At 35.8% G+C, this 17,118-nt stretch overlaps 1 protein-coding gene across 1 annotated transcript; it reads left to right on the top strand.

Annotated features, from left to right (window-relative positions):
• The first annotated feature begins 6,300 nt into the window (after nt 1–6,300).
• LOC131428312 (uncharacterized) lies at nt 6,301–8,878 on the top strand. The gene is made up of 4 exons (XM_058592177.1): nt 6,301–7,224; nt 7,290–7,817; nt 7,879–8,183; nt 8,429–8,878. The coding sequence occupies exons 2-4, from the start codon at nt 7,457–7,459 to the stop codon at nt 8,876–8,878; spliced, it is 1,116 nt and encodes a 371-aa protein (XP_058448160.1). The 5' UTR covers nt 6,301–7,224; nt 7,290–7,456.
• Nucleotides 8,879–17,118: the final 8,240 nt, after the last annotated feature.

The following is a 17,118-nucleotide window of genomic DNA, read 5'->3' as shown; positions in this document are numbered from 1 at the left end:
TCGGAACCAATTTGTCAATAAACAAACAACAGAAATTTCTGTTTACAAACAGTACTGCTGGACTGTCAAAAAGTGTTCATCCGATTAAGGTTAGCAGTGACGGTAAAAAACCTAATACAATGGTTCTGTACACTCTGAATCGGCTGCGAAGTCTGTTGAAACATAATGTCAATATCCATTACAGGAATGTAAAACCAAGGCTTTTTTTATGGCGAACATTGGCCGGTTCGAAAGGTGTAATGTTATATTCTATTTACCAATAGAATCGAAATTTTTCAACTTAAACGTGTATAGAAAAGCATTGAAGTATTTCAATAGTACACTATTGAAAAACCTGTCTCATTTGACCCATGCCAACACCAGCCAATCAGAACGCGTTCTGAGGAAGTGAACAAAATATCTGCTGCTGTACAACAAATCGTTCGAGAAAAATGATCCAAAAAGCGGTGAATATCGTAGTGAGTTCCTCAATTTTGTCCTTCTGAATGCCTGAAACGAATCCCTACAGCATCCTGATAGTTTCTTTCAATAAATTATGCAAATCCGAGATGAAATAATCGACATTAAAATTCTGTATGCGGCTCCTTTTATAGCCGTTAGGACCGCCCATTAGTGAAAAAGCTACAAACGAAATCACGTAAAAGAAAGCTCCTAACAAAAATTGGATCAGTTTGGATTCTATCGCCAACGGCGAGCAGATGTATTTTGTGTCGTTTGCAAAGCTAGTTTCGCTTCCGACAAGAGCGATTACGTCACAGCTGCCAGTCATTTGCATTGTTGAAAAAACAACGGTGGAGAGCATTACACAAAATCAGCCGTTATAATGGCTCAAAAGTTTTCTAAAGAACTATTTGGATTTGTTGTTGGCAAATCGAAGGTCTTCTTTGTTTTTGCGAAAAATGTTCCAGAGTTCAATGTCGTAGAGAATTACGCAATGCTAGAAACGAATCCCTATAGCATATTTATAGTTTCGTTTAATAAATTAGGCCTATTGTATCATTGATCAACCCAGCGAATTAATGTTTTCTTTATTGGAAGATTATAATCGGTTGTAAACGCTACACCTACACCAACCATATCAGTATTGCACCCACGTACAACAGTTTAGCCTGGAATTAGATGAAGGAAGTCAGCGGCATCCATCGGAATTCGTATTCAACTCATCACTCTCCATCACAAACGCTTTCATAAAAGGTTCTTTTCAGAGCCACCATTATTTAATTATACAGAACTATATTTCATAATATTTGTGTTTCAGAATGTTAAATGTAACTAATCTGTACTTTCGTTTAGGTGCATCGTTTCAAATTCTACATACAATTGCATACAATTGATCAACTAATTGATATTCGGAAGTGTTAAGGAACATGTCAGTTGTTTTCGTATTCACGACATCCATCAAATATGCTATAGGTTTACTACGAGCGCCATCTCTGCTTTAGTCTCGTGTGTTAATACTGTGGTATTCTCCAAAATAATTTTCTTCGATTCTTAAAAGAATAACCGAAATCGGTTTGTTTGGCCGTCTACTGATAAATACTATGAATTGGAAAACATTTGAGGTCGATTTAGAAAATTTTTAAAGGTTTTTCCCCATTTTCAGTGATGGTATACAATTTTTAATCCACTTCACCCTATACTTCCGGATCCGTAGGTCGGATCCGCATGAAATTAAGGAATTACGCATGGGACCACAGGACCTAAGTTTGTGGAAATCGGTGACGCCGTCTATGAGAAAAGTTGGTACACATATTTTCTTTTTTTTGCATATTTTACCCCATAACTCCCGAACCGGAAGTCGGATCCAAATAATATTCAGGAATTTTATATAGGACCACAAGACCTTTCATTTAAAAATCGGTTCAGCCATCTCCGAGAAAAGTTAGTGCAAAAAAACGTTACATACACACATACACACATACGCACATACACACACACATACACACGCAGACATTTTGCGTACTCGACGAACTGAGTCGAATGGTATATGACACTCGGCCCTCCGGGCCTCGGTTCAAAAGTCGGTTTTCACAGTGATTGCATAACCTTTCTATATGAGAAAGGCAAAAAATAAACAAAGCTAAATGTTCGATCCCAAAATACACATTACAGCTGTGATGGAAAGTAAAATATGTGCCGTTCAATTTTTGCCTTTCTCTATAGAAAGGTATTAGAATTGCTGGAAAAACCGACTTTCGAACGGAGCCTCGGAGACCCATAGTGTTATATACCATTCGACTCAGTTCGTCGAGATCGGAAAATGTCTGTGTGTGTGTGTGTGTGTGTGTGTGTGTGTGTGTGTGTGTGTGTGTGTGTGTGTGTGTGTGTGTGTGTGTGTGTGTGTGTGTGTGTGTGTGTGTGTGTGTGTGTGTGTGTGTGTGTGTGTGTGCACTTTTCGAAGATATTTGAACGCGCTCAATTTTCTCAGAGATGGCTGAACCGATTTTAACAAACTTGGGCTCGTTTGAAAGCTACTATCGAACCATTGATCAAGTTCGAAGATCAAATGGCTGTGACTTTTGGTTCCGGAGATATGATTGTATAAGTGACGTAACCGACAAAACACGTTGATTTTCACCGCTCTTATATATAAGGGTGCCAAAATTTTGGGATCAACTCTATTTTCGTAAAGTTCTAGTGCTCAAAAGTTTAGGCACCTCGAAAAAAGCCTTCATGCAAAATTTGACCTAAATCGGACATGCTTAAGGGGTGCTGCCCGGTGGTAAAGATTTGACAATTTTCGATCTTGAAAAAGCACCATAGGGGGGAGTACATGAAATTTCCAAAATCGAAAATTTTTTTTGATGCCAAAACTCTTAAAACTGCATAAAACATCGAAATTTAGTGTCATCTCAAAAAAATATTTTTTTGAAAAAATCAATTTTCTGGGACTTGGAAAAATTTTCATATTTTTTCTAAGTCCCAAAAAGTCGATTTTTTCAAAAAAAATTTTTTTCGAGATGACACTAAATCTCGACGTTTCATGCAATTCTAAGCCTTTTGGCATCAAAATTTTTTTTTCGATTTCGAAAATTTCATGTACTCCCCCTATGGTGATTTTTCAAGATATATGAAAATTTCACTAAGTGGACTAAGAAGGCTTTTTTTAGATTAGCATAACTGTTCTCATACAAATAGGCAACGCAAATGTCAAGCACTAGTTTGGAAAAATGATGCTGACTGTGTGACATAAACACTGAAGCATGCTTTTGTGAACTACTCGAATCAATCTGAATCAATTGGTGTGAAAATTAGTATCCGAAATTATTTAATAAAAGTATAAAATATATTTTCAGAAGACTGTTATGAAAGAAGAGAAAGGCATTATCACACCACTATTTCACACCATTTTATTTCACAAATTCCAAATTATGTTTCAAGTTTTTCAATGAATTGCTTATGTTTCATAACATCTTAAGTTACAAGTCCTACATACATTACATAAACAAATATAAAGCAGACATACGACTTACTGGTCTTATATCTGTCTTTCGTGGGTTCGCAGTGTATATAAAAGGTTTGATTGTTATTTGGGATGCAATGATTAAATCGATAAAGAAGAATTATATACTGTATTTCAGCATTATGAATGCTATCAACCTGCTATACACATATAATCTTTTATTAGTCGTATAATTGCCCATTTCCACTTTATATTTACATTATAAAAGTTTTCAATGTTTTATGGCATTTATAGAGAGTCGGACGGAATTTATATAAGGTGAAATTAATGTAGCTATATAATGCGTTGTGGTAACTTTCGTGCACATCAACAGACAAATGTAGGACAGATTTTAAATCTTCGCGTTGAGATCTTCAAGCTCGACAGTTTCTAAATATAAATAAGTTTGTAATAAAATGTTTTGTAACTTTTTGTGCAAGCAACAATCCTCGTCTTATCATGAAAGTGTTTTCGATCGTTATTTCATCAGTTTAATGATCGTCCATTGCACTATTTGCAACAAATTCTTTGAAATATATTATTGTTACATGATAGTTTTTCTAGTCAAAAAAATCAAGTTTGCAATGCAGATTTTTTATTTATTTTTCTGTCAAAAATGCAGATTTGCAGATTTTTGCCCAAAAAAATGCAGATTTAAATGTGGCAACCCTGGTTGTCAGGTCTTGTCTTATACTATGTTCACACTGGCCGAAAATAACATGTTTTAACGATAGTATATAATATAAAGTTAAAACCGCACTGTTCACCACTAAGAAAAATGGTTGTACCTATCTGCGTTGCCAGGTCATTTTTCCAAAAATATGTAGTCGGCGCCAAAATCTATCTGCATCATATCGGTATCAATATCTCTTCTACCTAAGTAGTAGAAACGGTGAGCGAAAACAAAGGTCCCACGACAATCTTTTCTCATGTCTATTCAAGCTAAAAACCAAAATCGGTACTTATCTGTGTGATCCGTGAATTATCGGTATTTTGGGAGAACATATCTGTATTGTGATATAGAGGTCAAAAATCTGTATAAATACCGAGAAATCGGTATACCTGGCAACGTTGGTACCAGTTTTCAGTTTTGTTTTATTATGATTACATGGCTACTTTGATGGAAAACTGCTGTTGTTGAACAGCTTGTCAATTGACATAGTCGAAAAGTGATGGAAAATGCTAGCAGGGTTGTGCTTTACTGACAATTCTATCATGTTATTTCGGGAAAACATGTTTTAATGTGACGTTTATGAATATGAAATAACGCAAAGGAAAAACATGTTATTTCGCTTAAAACATGAAATCGGAGTTATAACATGTTTTAACTCGTAGTGTGAACATAGTATTAGGTTTGGACGAAGAAGCAAACAACGAAGGCGTGAATGTTTACCTATATTTTCAAAAGGATTGTCACCATGGAAACTGACCTTTTAATTGAGTTGTGCGCGGACGGATAAAAAATGGAAACTTTTAAAATGTGCTTCTACCCACATTATCAGATGCGGATGAATTCCGAATCGGCGTGAAAATTTCATTCGGAATTTCATGTGGAAATCAATGGATTCCGAATCAATTCCAAATCCAGTGCAACAACCGACTCCGAATGAATTTCGCCTCCAACCGGTTGATTCAGAAATCTGTCAGAATTAAGTGAGAAGATGCGGACTGAATTTTCAATTAGTTTTATTCTTATTCATTACCGTTTATTTCTAAATGAAAAAAAATTAAATAACTGACTGTATAAATTTTAATCTTCAAGTTTCCAGGATATACAGAACTAGTGGTTAATCAGTTCTGCTTGTAATTCCTGCATAAACTGTTGAAATTCGCTGGAAATTAACAAAACGGCCTACTTTAGTCAGCATCATCCATTCCTCTAGCTGGAGTGTATTGGCGAAATGGCGCATTTCGCCTAACTTTTACACTAACACATTAATAAAATGAGTGAAAATTCGATGACATTTATAACGTCACTGTAAACCGGGTTGATCGAGCACCCAGAAACGAGCAGTCGAGTAAGAAACAATATTGATATGTAATATCATTAGTTATTAACAGGGCTGGGAAAATCACCGATCACTGCTGATTTCAAGTGATCTTAACCAAGGAATAAATTATCATTACGAAATCAGAACTGATCTGATTTTTGTATGATCATGATCATGTCAAGTCGAGATCAGTGAAGATCTAAATTCTAAAAAAATACTTCTGATTTGATCGGAAATTATTGATGTAGAAAATTGTTTTTAATCAGCAAAAGTGCACGGAGGGGCGAGTAAATTAGTGAAATTATTAAATTCACCTAAAATGAGTATTGAAAGATGATGCCTTCAAACGGTTGAACTAAAGTTATGCACTGATAATTTTAGTCAATTTATAAGAGCTTGGGTGCATGAACCGCTGGAAATAGGAATTTTGCGACGGCAATTCAAACGCGCCATTCAATCGCAGCGCGTTCTGTGTGTTTGAAAGCCTTCGCTCCTGTTACTTTTATAAATTAAATTCATGTCAAAAAGCGTTCTATTGCTAATGCATGAACATCATCATCGGTATCAAACAGCTGGAAGTAAAACAGTCAATGATCGAATTTGAAGCATAAAATTTTTGCGCATACCTGAAAGATTACGGGATGATCATTCATTAACATTTTCTAATTTGTCACCAAATCTTTTTCATCTTAAACAAGGTTAACTTTATCACAACACCGCTGTTAGATAAACACTTGTTATCATAAATTTCTCAAATCGAATGAACACAATTTCACCAAACGCTTTAACCATCGATTTCATTGACATTTTAAAGCGACGCGAACAGATTTCAACTAAAAAAGTTGTTGATTTTGCATTACGATCAGTGTCAACAATTTTCGAACACTATCAATGAATAACGAAATTGATTGATTTTCGTTCATGCATTGCTCAAGCATTTTCAGCAAGCGAAAATACAGAGACTGCTTTGATTTGAAACAGTTAAATAATGATACTTAGACCAGGCATCGAGAAATGCATTCATATGCTCTTCATATGCGGGTTTCAATCATAGTTCACGCTGAATATTTTAACTGAAGAACGTCATCTGAATAAAATAAATTTCTTTCAGTGAAAATTTTGATTCTATATAAACGGTGTTATATTCGAAGATGCTTGAGCCTGTCGAAAAAATGTGCACATTAGATGAAACTTCAACGGCTTTACCTGTTTCAAATAGAGGACAGAAACGAAATAAGGAGAAAACAACTTTGGCCGGAATTGCACTTAGGTTCGTTGGCCACACAAATGGTAAAGCTTCATGTTGTATTGACGCCGGAAGTGACTGTCAGTATGCGCAGGAAAAAATTGACATCCAGAACTTCATCCGTCATTTCCGAACCCGACACTTTGAATTCGCAAAGACAAACGGATTAATTAGAGATCAAGAGGTGTCAATGAAGAAGCAGAGAGTTATTGCTAAGCGAATGGTGGCTATCGACAAGCAGCTTTTGATGGATTCATTGTTGAAAATGATAACATTTCACAATCTTCCGCTGCAATGTTTCCAATGGGATGGTTTCAAGCAAATAATTGATCCATTGGCGTCTGCTGTTGGTGTTACCATAAATACTGGCAACATGATAGCTTTTCTAAAAGAAATTTCACAAAGAATTCGCGCTGAAATCAGTTCAGAAATGCAAAACAGATTACTGAGCCTTAAAATTGATTCTGCGTCTCGGCAAAATCGTCATATCGTAGGCGTAAATGCCCAGTATGCCATCAATGACGTGATAGTAATCCGTACCCTGGGTAAGTTTTCACAAAAATGAGCAAATAAATTATTAAATCACAAATACAAGGAAAATTTATTCCAGATATGATAGAAGTTCAAGAACGTCAGACAGCGCGTTTTTTAAAAACTAAAATTTTGGAGATAATTCAAAACTTCAGAGTAGGAATTGATCAAATATTTTCTATCACGTGTGATAATGGGGCCAACATGTTGGCAACGGTACGTCACCTGAAGGAAGAAGTATAACTAATGACCGCTTGTTCAAATGATGATTACGATACTGAAGAAGAAGATAAAAAATTACATAACTTCACATTTGCTTTAAGCAATGAACTGCAAGAAAATTTAAATCTGGTTCGTTGTGCTGTTCATACCCTACAGTTAGCTATACTGGATGTAGTTGACAAATCGAATTCTTCAGTGAAAGCAGTTACTGAAATTGCAAAAAAAATTAGGCATATGAAATATAAGCCAAATTTTGTTTTGTCGAATGCAACATATCCTCCAATTTGGGGACAGACCCGATGGGGAGGAATTTATAGAATGATGCTGAGTTTTCTTCAGCAAGAAAGTTTTTTCAAACAGTTGGCACAACAGTTCCCAGAGTTAGGTAAGCTATTAGTATAAGTTTTCTAATGTTCAACTTGTACGAAATTATACATTTATTTAAGAGCTTGATGATTCGTGGGACTTTATTAAAAATTACGAGCAAGCTTTCAAGCCTCTATACTCATGCACTGTAAATATGCAGGCAGAACATGTTTCATTACCAGATTTCTACTTGCACTGGCTCATGGCTATAATGGAAGTATCGAAACTAAATAATCCTTTCTCGACACCATTGACAGAAGCACTAACGAATCGGTTGAAAAATCTATGCCATTCACGAGTTTTCAAAATGGCCCTTTATTTGGATCCTCGAATGAATTATATGGGATCACATTTATTTAAAGCAGAAGAAAAAGAGCAGATACAGGTAGGATTAGAAAAATGTTTCATGTCATATATATATATATATATATATATATATATATATATATATATATATATATATATATATATATATATATATATATATATATATATATATATATATATATATATATATATATATATATATATATATATATGACTTAAGCACGATTTTTTTTTATATTGAAGATAAAGAAATTCGTGCTTAAGTCATATATATATATTTTTTATAATCCATTCAATTTTAAGAGTTACGTGATTGAAACGTACAACAAGATTCGTTCGTACAAAAAGAGTACTCCGTTAACAGCTTTGGAGATATCAGCGTCCACAAAGAAAGATGATTTCGATTCATTCATCACAGCAATGTTCGGCGAATGTGCTACCTCCTCGGGAACAACGGAAAGAACACAATTCTTACAGCAACTCAAAGCTCTTGATGTAGAACCTAGACAACATCATGCATACAATGTGTGGAAGCACTGGATGGATAGACATCTCACACACCCTGAACTCTCTGCCGTAGCCTCGGTTGTTCTAGCTACACCTTCAAACCAAGTGTCAGTGGAAAGGTCATTTAGCGCATTGCCGTTGATCATGACCGATCGTCGCTCGGGAATCAGCGAAGAAAATTTGAGAAACATTCTTCTTGTAAAGTTGAACAGAAGTCTTTTTGACACAATAATGTCACCCCAGTAAGTAAAATAAAATTGTCTCAAAAAGATAAGCTTTCCGTCAGTTTTCTTCAACAATTGTCTAAAAATGAGTGTATTCCGAAACGCACCTATGCTTTTTTATTTCGATTATGAAGGTTCAAATCTTATACTCATTTGGTTCTCAAGTATGGAAAACTTGACCCATACTCATCTCGCTATGCCCATCCCCATCTATTCAAGTTTTTTTTTCAGAATATTTTTCCATAAAAATCATAAGAAATTTTCGAATTTTCATTTTATTTCATAATATTGTCAATTTATTTATTCAATTGGTTGAGTTGATGATGACGATCTGAAATTGTTTTCAAGTTGAAAGTAAGGTGACACAATCACATAATCAAAATCATTGGACGTTTGCAATTTTTGTATTTGTTTTCTCATCTCGGTTATTTGTCATACAAGAAAACCGCAACCAGGTGAATATTTCAAAAAATTTTCTCACAAAAATACACGCACGCAACCCATTGTAATGCAAAGGTGCGTTTTATTCTGTTCTTAGAACGTCTACGTACATATGGAAATGTGTAATGTTCTAGAAATATTTGCAGCTCGAAAGGAAATCTACCCCGTACGTTACAAAATTGAAGATAACCGATCAATCGAAAAAAGTAGCGTCCCACTTAACGATAATGTATTGAGACAATGAAGAGTAGATAAATAAATGCTCTACACATCAAATTAATCAACTATTGCCTTCTACCGGAAACGAAAATGATGTATCAACAGAATAAATATTACTTTCTTACACATAGACGTATGTTAATGTAACCTCTCTAGAAAGTCAGCACAGATGGAAAAAAATGATCACTAGTACAAATTCAAATCTAGCAACAGTGCACTGTTTCGAATATCAATTCTTCATTGATGAGTTGAACAGTGTATTCATTTCATAGTGAATATGAATAAACCCCAGCCGAATGTACTTCGGATCCCTTTCAAAATTAAAATATTCATCATAGTAATCCAGCGACTTGCATAGAAGTGATGCTCAGTAATATTTAACTGAAGGTGCATATTATTCAGTCATTGAAAATGAATATTTATAACTCTGCTTCACACAAAACAACTCGTTGCGCGCCAAAAGATTCTTTCAACGATCTAGTATTCCTTTCTTCGGCGGCCAAGAATTTATTCAACTCTTTATGCGCCAAACATCAATCGTACATCTAGCAATCATAGGCGACTTTTTCAGTGGAAAATTCCATTGTCCATACAAAACAACTTTAGGGATTTTTCCCTTTTTTCCGGCAAGTTTTCCTAATTTTTTTGATGTACGAAAAACTAAAAACTGATCAAACAAAAAAAGAATCATGTTATATCCGTCCATCCGTTCTTACGGACTATCCTTATGCGATTACAAAATATGATCTCTGCATATATATATATATATATATATATATATATATATATATATATATATATATATATATATATATATATATATATATATATATATATATATATATATATATATATATATATATATATATATATATATATATATATATATATATATATATATATATATATATATAGATGTAATTGTAAAAATTTGTCATTAAATTATTATCATAGTTTCTCTTTGTTTACTTTCTCTTCTATTAATTACCAAGCGGTTTCCACGTTTATCAGTCAACTCTTTGCATGGAATGATACCCGAAACTTTCGACTTTCAAACAGAATAGTGATATCAAAGAAAATCTTTCTAATCACATCACAATAATCGAAAGAGAGAGAGAGAGAGTGATTAAAGAGAAACTGTCACTTGCGTATACGTCCTAATGAAAAATCAACCGAGATATTTCCGATGGCATGTAGCAAAAATTATCTTGATAAGTTAGAGACAACAAAAGATATTCACAATCAAAAACTTATCCCTTTTTTTAGAGGTTAAATTTTGGAAAGGCGCCCCACAGTAAAGTAAAACGTATTCACGTCATAAGCTAACTACTCGAATGTGGAATTGCGTAGAAAGAATAACACTTTTCAAAATTTAAAAGTGGAATTCTCGAAATCGAATACGGACTTGCGGGCCAACTGGCGGGAATCAGTCCTTGCAATGATCAATCGAGTGATGTGCAATGCGATTTTAGACCAGAAGAAAATCGGCAAACCGAGAACAAGGTTTCGATTCTTGGGGACAGACTGGAAAAAAAATCCCCAATTATGATTCAATTTTATGAAAGCTTTGAAGGAATTTTCGTCAAGCAAACTCAAAACTGTACTGGTCTGGAATTATTTTCTTTCGGAAATCAGTAATTTGAAGGTCAAATATCTCTTTTTAAAACTAGTGAAAATGTAATAGTATGAGAATGGTCGGTCCACTGATTCGAAAAACTATTCTACAGTGTGATTTTTTAAGAGCTTGAGAACTTTTTTAAACAATAAAACGCATAAAATTTGCAAAATCTCATCGGTTCTTTATTTTAAACGTTAGATTGGTACATGACATTTACTTTTTGAAGATAATTTCATTTAAATGTTGACCGCGGCTGCGTCTTAGGTGGTCCATTCGGAAAGTCCGCTTTTTTATCGACAAATTTTGTTCAGCGATGAGGCTCATTTCTGGTTGAATGGCTACGTAAATAAGCAAAATTGCCGCATTTGGAGTGAAGAGCAACCAGAAGCCGTTCAAGAACTGCCCATGCATCCCGAAAAATGCACTGTTTGGTGTGGTTTGTACGCTGGTGGAATCATTGGACCGTATTTTTTCAAAGATGCTGTTGGACGCAACGTTACAGTGAATGGCGATCGCTATCGTTCGATGCTAACAAACTTTTTGTTGCCAAAAATGGAAGAACTGAACTTGGTTGACATGTGGTTTCAACAAGATGGCGCTACATGCCACACAGCTCGCGATTCTATGGCCATTTTGAGGGAAAACTTCGGAGAACAATTCATCTCAAGAAATGGACCGGTAAGTTGGCCACCAAGATCATGCGATTTGACGCCTTTAGACTATTTTTTGTGGGGCTACGTCAAGTCTAAAGTCTACAGAAATAAGCCAGTAACTATTCCAGCTTTGGAAGACAACATTTCCGAAGAAATTCGGGCTATTCCGGCCGAAATGCTCGAAAAAGTTGCCCAAAATTGGACTTTCCGAATGGACCACCTAAGACGCAGCCGCGGTCAACATTTAAATGAAATTATCTTCAAAAAGTAAATGTCATGTACCAATCTAACGTTTAAAATAAAGAACCGATGAGTTTCTGCAAATTTTATGCGTTTTATTGTTTAAAAAAGTTCTCAAGCTCTTAAAAAATCACCCTTTAGTTTGATCGATTACTTCGAATTATTCCACCGACTTCACGGAAGGACATTGACTCTTCCATGGGTGTCGCGGATTTGTTGGGCGAATATAAGATCTTGGAATCGCTCTAAACAAAAAGAGAAACTAACTCACCAGCGAAAGATACACCTCTCCCTTCTTTTCTCCGCCTAAGGCTTGAGTCTTGGTAAACGATTTAATATTTCTAATGATTTGTTTCAGTCTTGTCAAGACGTTGTCATGAGAAAGTACGCCACATTAAATAATACAATTGAAAGTTAATTCGTTCCTGATATACCTTTTTAAATTTCAATTTTACAGTTCCAAACATCGTGAAGAGATCCACACTGACGACGTTGATCTACGCTACGAAATAAAGTAGTAATATTTCCTCATCTATAAACATTTATCTTCGACTTACTCGTAATCGAGAACGGCCGAGACTTGGAGCTAGGATAAAGGAAGCCTGACAAATCAAACACAACTCGTGGGTATTACTGTAAAAATATCCTAATTCTGACTACATCTCAATCAAGATAACTTTGATAACAAGATTTTGTTTGAAAGTGCACAGGAAACCACCTCACAATGGAATCAGTGACCGTTAGACCGAATAAGCGAAAAGACAACACCCCGGCGGAGGATCAATCGAACGATCATTCAACATTTAGCCCGAATCGAAACAGACACGAGAATTTACAAACCCACGAAGATTCGTTCGAAGATTCAATGGACTGTCGTTTGCATCCTTCGATCTTCACTTTAAGCTATGTAGGACAGTTTCAATCACCGGATGGTGAAGAATATATTAGGAAAGACTACAGCACCGGACAGGCCAACGAACTCGGATTTTCCGCCTGCGTAAGCTCGGAATCCATGAAGATGAAATTGTTTGGCGAAGGTCATCTAATGTTGGTGAACGAAGATCTAGTGGCAAAAGTGACAATCGAGGAGCCGGAATTATTGGATGAAACACGCAATTTTGAACAGGCAAAGAAAGTTCTGCTGGATCAGCTTCGGGTTACGAAAGTGCTTTCCGATGGTCTTTTAGTAAGTCGAAACCAACTACGAACAGAATTCCGACAAACTGTTAAAGATATAGTATCGAAAGCCAATTCTCAGCTAGTCACGGACTGTATTAATTTGAAGAAAATTCTGCAAAATTACAGTCGAACTGATTATCAGATCGTGTGTAAAACAGTTATTGACAAACGGATGTGTTCTGTGGAACTTCGAAAAATCGCCACTAAATTGTATGATGCCGAATGCGCTGTGAAAAAAAGAGCTGAACTTTTTCCACCAATTATTATTACACCGGAAACGGACTTTTCTGAATTGAACACAGCACTGAAGTATTTAGACTGCACTCTTCAGTACGTAGGAGAGTTTCGTTCATCGGATAGTAAAGAATATATCAGGAAAGACTACAGCACCGGACAGGCCAACGAACTCGGGTTTTCCGCCTGGTTAGGCTTGGAATCCATGAAGATGAAATTGTTAGGCGAAGATGGTCAGATGTCTGTGGAAGACGATCTAGTGGTAAAAGTGACAATCGAGAAGCCGGAATTATTGGATGAAACACGCAATTTTGAACAGGCAAAGGAAGTTTTGCTGGATCAGCTCCGCGTTGAGAAAATGCTTTCAGATGGTCTTCCTTTGAAACGAGATCCACTTCTAACGGCAAATCGTTTTGTATTTCGAATTGAATTTTGGATTAGAACTGAATCATATTTCAAATCGGCGTTTGACGAATTCGATAAGTTTAATAGGTTTTACGATAAATTTTTGATTCGCAAAGCATTCCATCAATATTCGGCACAATTTCACCAATACATATCTTTGAAAGAAGAGGGTTCAGTCGCTCAAATAGCAAAGAAATTAAAAGCAACAAACATTCGTCATTTCAATTCTTGGGATGCTCAATTTAAGCAGGTCGAGCTCCCGAAAATCCTTGCTGGAATCGCAGCTTTGTGGTTTACTTCAACACCAAAAACGGTAGAATTTCCAAATCTGGCAGAAGCTCACGGACTGCACGGTTTTCAGATCTTGTGCATTCTGAGGATGCTAGGAGTAGACGACCCAAAATCGGGAGTGTCCAAACAGTTTTCGGAGATTCCTCCGGGAGAAGGAAAAACGTTGATTATTCGACTGATCGCCGTTTTGATGGCTTTGACGGGGCACTCAGTGCGTGTGCTTTGCTTCAACGAACATCAAGTAGAAAGAAATCGGGCTGACCTCAATCGAGTTTTTACTATTTTGGATGTAGGAGAATGTATTAGCTATTGCACTGCTCGGGATTTTGATGAGTCTAATGGCGTACTATTAAATGGCACACGTGTCCTTTCATCGGGATTCGCGGAGAATTCATCTGAGAGACTGATGACAAGAACCTTAGATAATTCCGTGCTATTGATTGATGATAAAAATGTGTTTCGAAATTATTTTTACTACCGCCCCCATTTGGTTATCATATTACCAGGACTCGATAAAATTCAAGTTAAAATATGGAATTTAACAATCGAATCAACTGAGCAAAACGCCATCAAGAATGCTATTTATGAGTATATTGAATCGTCTGAGTTCCCAGAAAAAAATAGATGGAAGACTTTTTTGTCACTGCCAGGTGAATTTAAATGGATCTCGAAAGACAACAAGGAAATATCCTTCACAAATCGAAAGTTGTTCGATACACATTTGGCTGACATGATTTTCGATGCTGGAATAGTGCACGAAAATCACAATTCAATATGGGGTCTTAGTTATTACAAGATATTATACTATTTAGCTCATGATAAATCGCAGGAGCGTAAATATAGTTATTATAAAACATTTCACTATTTAGCTAATGAGAAATCGCAAACTTCAACGAAAACCGGAGATAAAATCAATTATGGATTTTTGATGATGAAATTACCTGGTTTGGATTTCATCACAGCATTCAGCGACTTCCCTCTCGTATTCGGGACATTTGGAGAAAAGTTTCACAAAGATCAAAATAATTACCTCGAACAGTTTTGCGACATCAAGGATTGGACTGAAATGCCTTCGGTTTTCGGTTGCTCGAAACTTCAATTCGACAAGGAGGCAGGATTTTATTCAACGGAGGACGAAGATGATTGGTTGGACAAAATTTTCAACAGCGCTCGCAAGGTTATCGATTCCCATCGTTCGGTTATAATAGTTTTCGATTGGGAAAAGCAAATGAAAAGTTTTGAAAACAAATACGGGAAGCATTTCACTCGGCTTAACATTCTGTACGAAGAAAAACCAAATGAAGACAAGCAACGGATTATTGATGAGATCGGTGGTGCAGGAATTGTGACCCTGGTAGAGAATAAAATGGCTTCAGGACTTGACTACAAATCCAGTGAGACCGTAGAAAGAAATGGAGGAGTGCACGTGATTCAAGCATGTTACTACATCGATACCATTCGGGAGAACCAGATCAAGGGACTGACTGCCAGACGCGGGAACCAAGGAAGCTACGAAATAATTATTAGGGATGACACTAATTCGTACGATGAATTTATTAAACCAAGAGAAGGATTGATGCGGAATAATTTAAAATTATTACCAAGTTATCACTCTGAACTAACTGAACAAAAAGAGGTTTTGCAAACATTTGTGAATGCGTTCAAGTTTTAAACGAACAGATATTCTTATACCAAAAAAAATATTATAAAGCGAATGCGTACCGAGTAAGGAAAATCACACCATCACACCAAAAACCGACGTCATTCATCTAGTACAGAAAAAATATTGAAAATAAAGTTGAAAATGTTCCTGGGATTTTCGTGTTTTTCAAATAAGCCCAGTAAACTTCTTATTGCTAAAATCAAACATTGTCAAAATTATATTAGTTCGAAGAAATTTCCAGTCAATTCTAAACTCATTCTTTGTTATTTTAGACTTGCTTACATGGAAAGGCTATGCAATCACTCTGAAAATCGACTTTTGATTCAAGGCCAGGAGACCCATAGTGTTCTATACCATTCCACTCAGCTCGACGAAATCGGAAAATGTCTGTGTGTGCACTTCTCGAAGACTTTGTTACCTCTTAATTTCTCGTTTGTAAGCTTCTGTTGGACAATTGGTCAAGTTTGAAACTCAAGTGCTTTTCACTGCTGGTTCTGAAGATTTAAAAGTATAAGTGACGTAACCGACTAACCGCACATTTGTCATCGGTTGATTTTTCTCGAAGATGACTCAACGAATTTCGAAAACCTTTTTTGAAAGCTAAAAATGCCAATCAAATTTAGAAGGGTTATGACGTAACCGACAAATCCCAGTGTTTTTTATTGCAGCAAAATTTCTCGGAAAAGAAGGAATCGATTTCAAAAGACTTAAACACGTTTGAAGGCTACTTTAAGGTTATTTGATAAGCTCAATATTGATGACCAAGGATAGAATCTTAGAAATGTTTTATTGAGACTATTTAAATGTCAAGAGAAATAGATTATTTTAAATAAAAAAATAGATACAAAATTCGCTCAAATTTCCGAGGCCCAAGTGTCATATGCCAATCGATTCAGCTCGACGAACTAAGCAAATGGCTGTGCGTGTGTTTGCAGTAGAAAAGGACGTTGATCTCCGAGACAGTTGGACCGATTTGGACCGAACAATTAAAGGTCTTCTTGACAGGCAGTACGTTTTTGACGTCGGACTACGTCTTTCGTTACGATACTCACCTGGGTGAATTTTCAAAATATCTCAACAATTCTTTAATTCTTTCACGTATCGAATGAAAGCAGGTGTAAGATTGTTGTCAATATCATTTATTCATTACGCAAACGTTGTTGGAAGGGTGAGACAATTGGTCTAAACACAAAACCCAAACGCCTAGTGGTGTAATGATGCCTTTCTCATATATATCATTGTGGTATTCTATTCAAAACGTTTCTGTTCGATTTTTGGAAGGAACCAGGGGATTGTTTGTGCATTAACATACAGAATGA

Source organism: Malaya genurostris, chromosome 1, assembly GCF_030247185.1.
Source record: "Malaya genurostris strain Urasoe2022 chromosome 1, Malgen_1.1, whole genome shotgun sequence".
NCBI lineage: Eukaryota > Metazoa > Arthropoda > Insecta > Diptera > Culicidae > Malaya > Malaya genurostris.
Note: the sequence above shows the minus strand (reverse complement) of the source record. Positions and strands in the feature narration are given on the sequence as shown.

Bases quoted from the DNA above. Each gene is read 5' to 3' on its own strand.
- LOC131428312 (XM_058592177.1), top strand. From the start codon at position 7,457: ATGACCGCTTGTTCAAATGATGATTACGATACTGAAGAAGAAGATAAA. The intron at 7,818-7,878 runs GTAAGCTATTAG...CATTTATTTAAG, and splicing joins ACAACAGTTCCCAGAGTTAG to AGCTTGATGATTCGTGGGAC. The intron at 8,184-8,428 runs GTAGGATTAGAA...TTCAATTTTAAG, and splicing joins AAGAAAAAGAGCAGATACAG to AGTTACGTGATTGAAACGTA.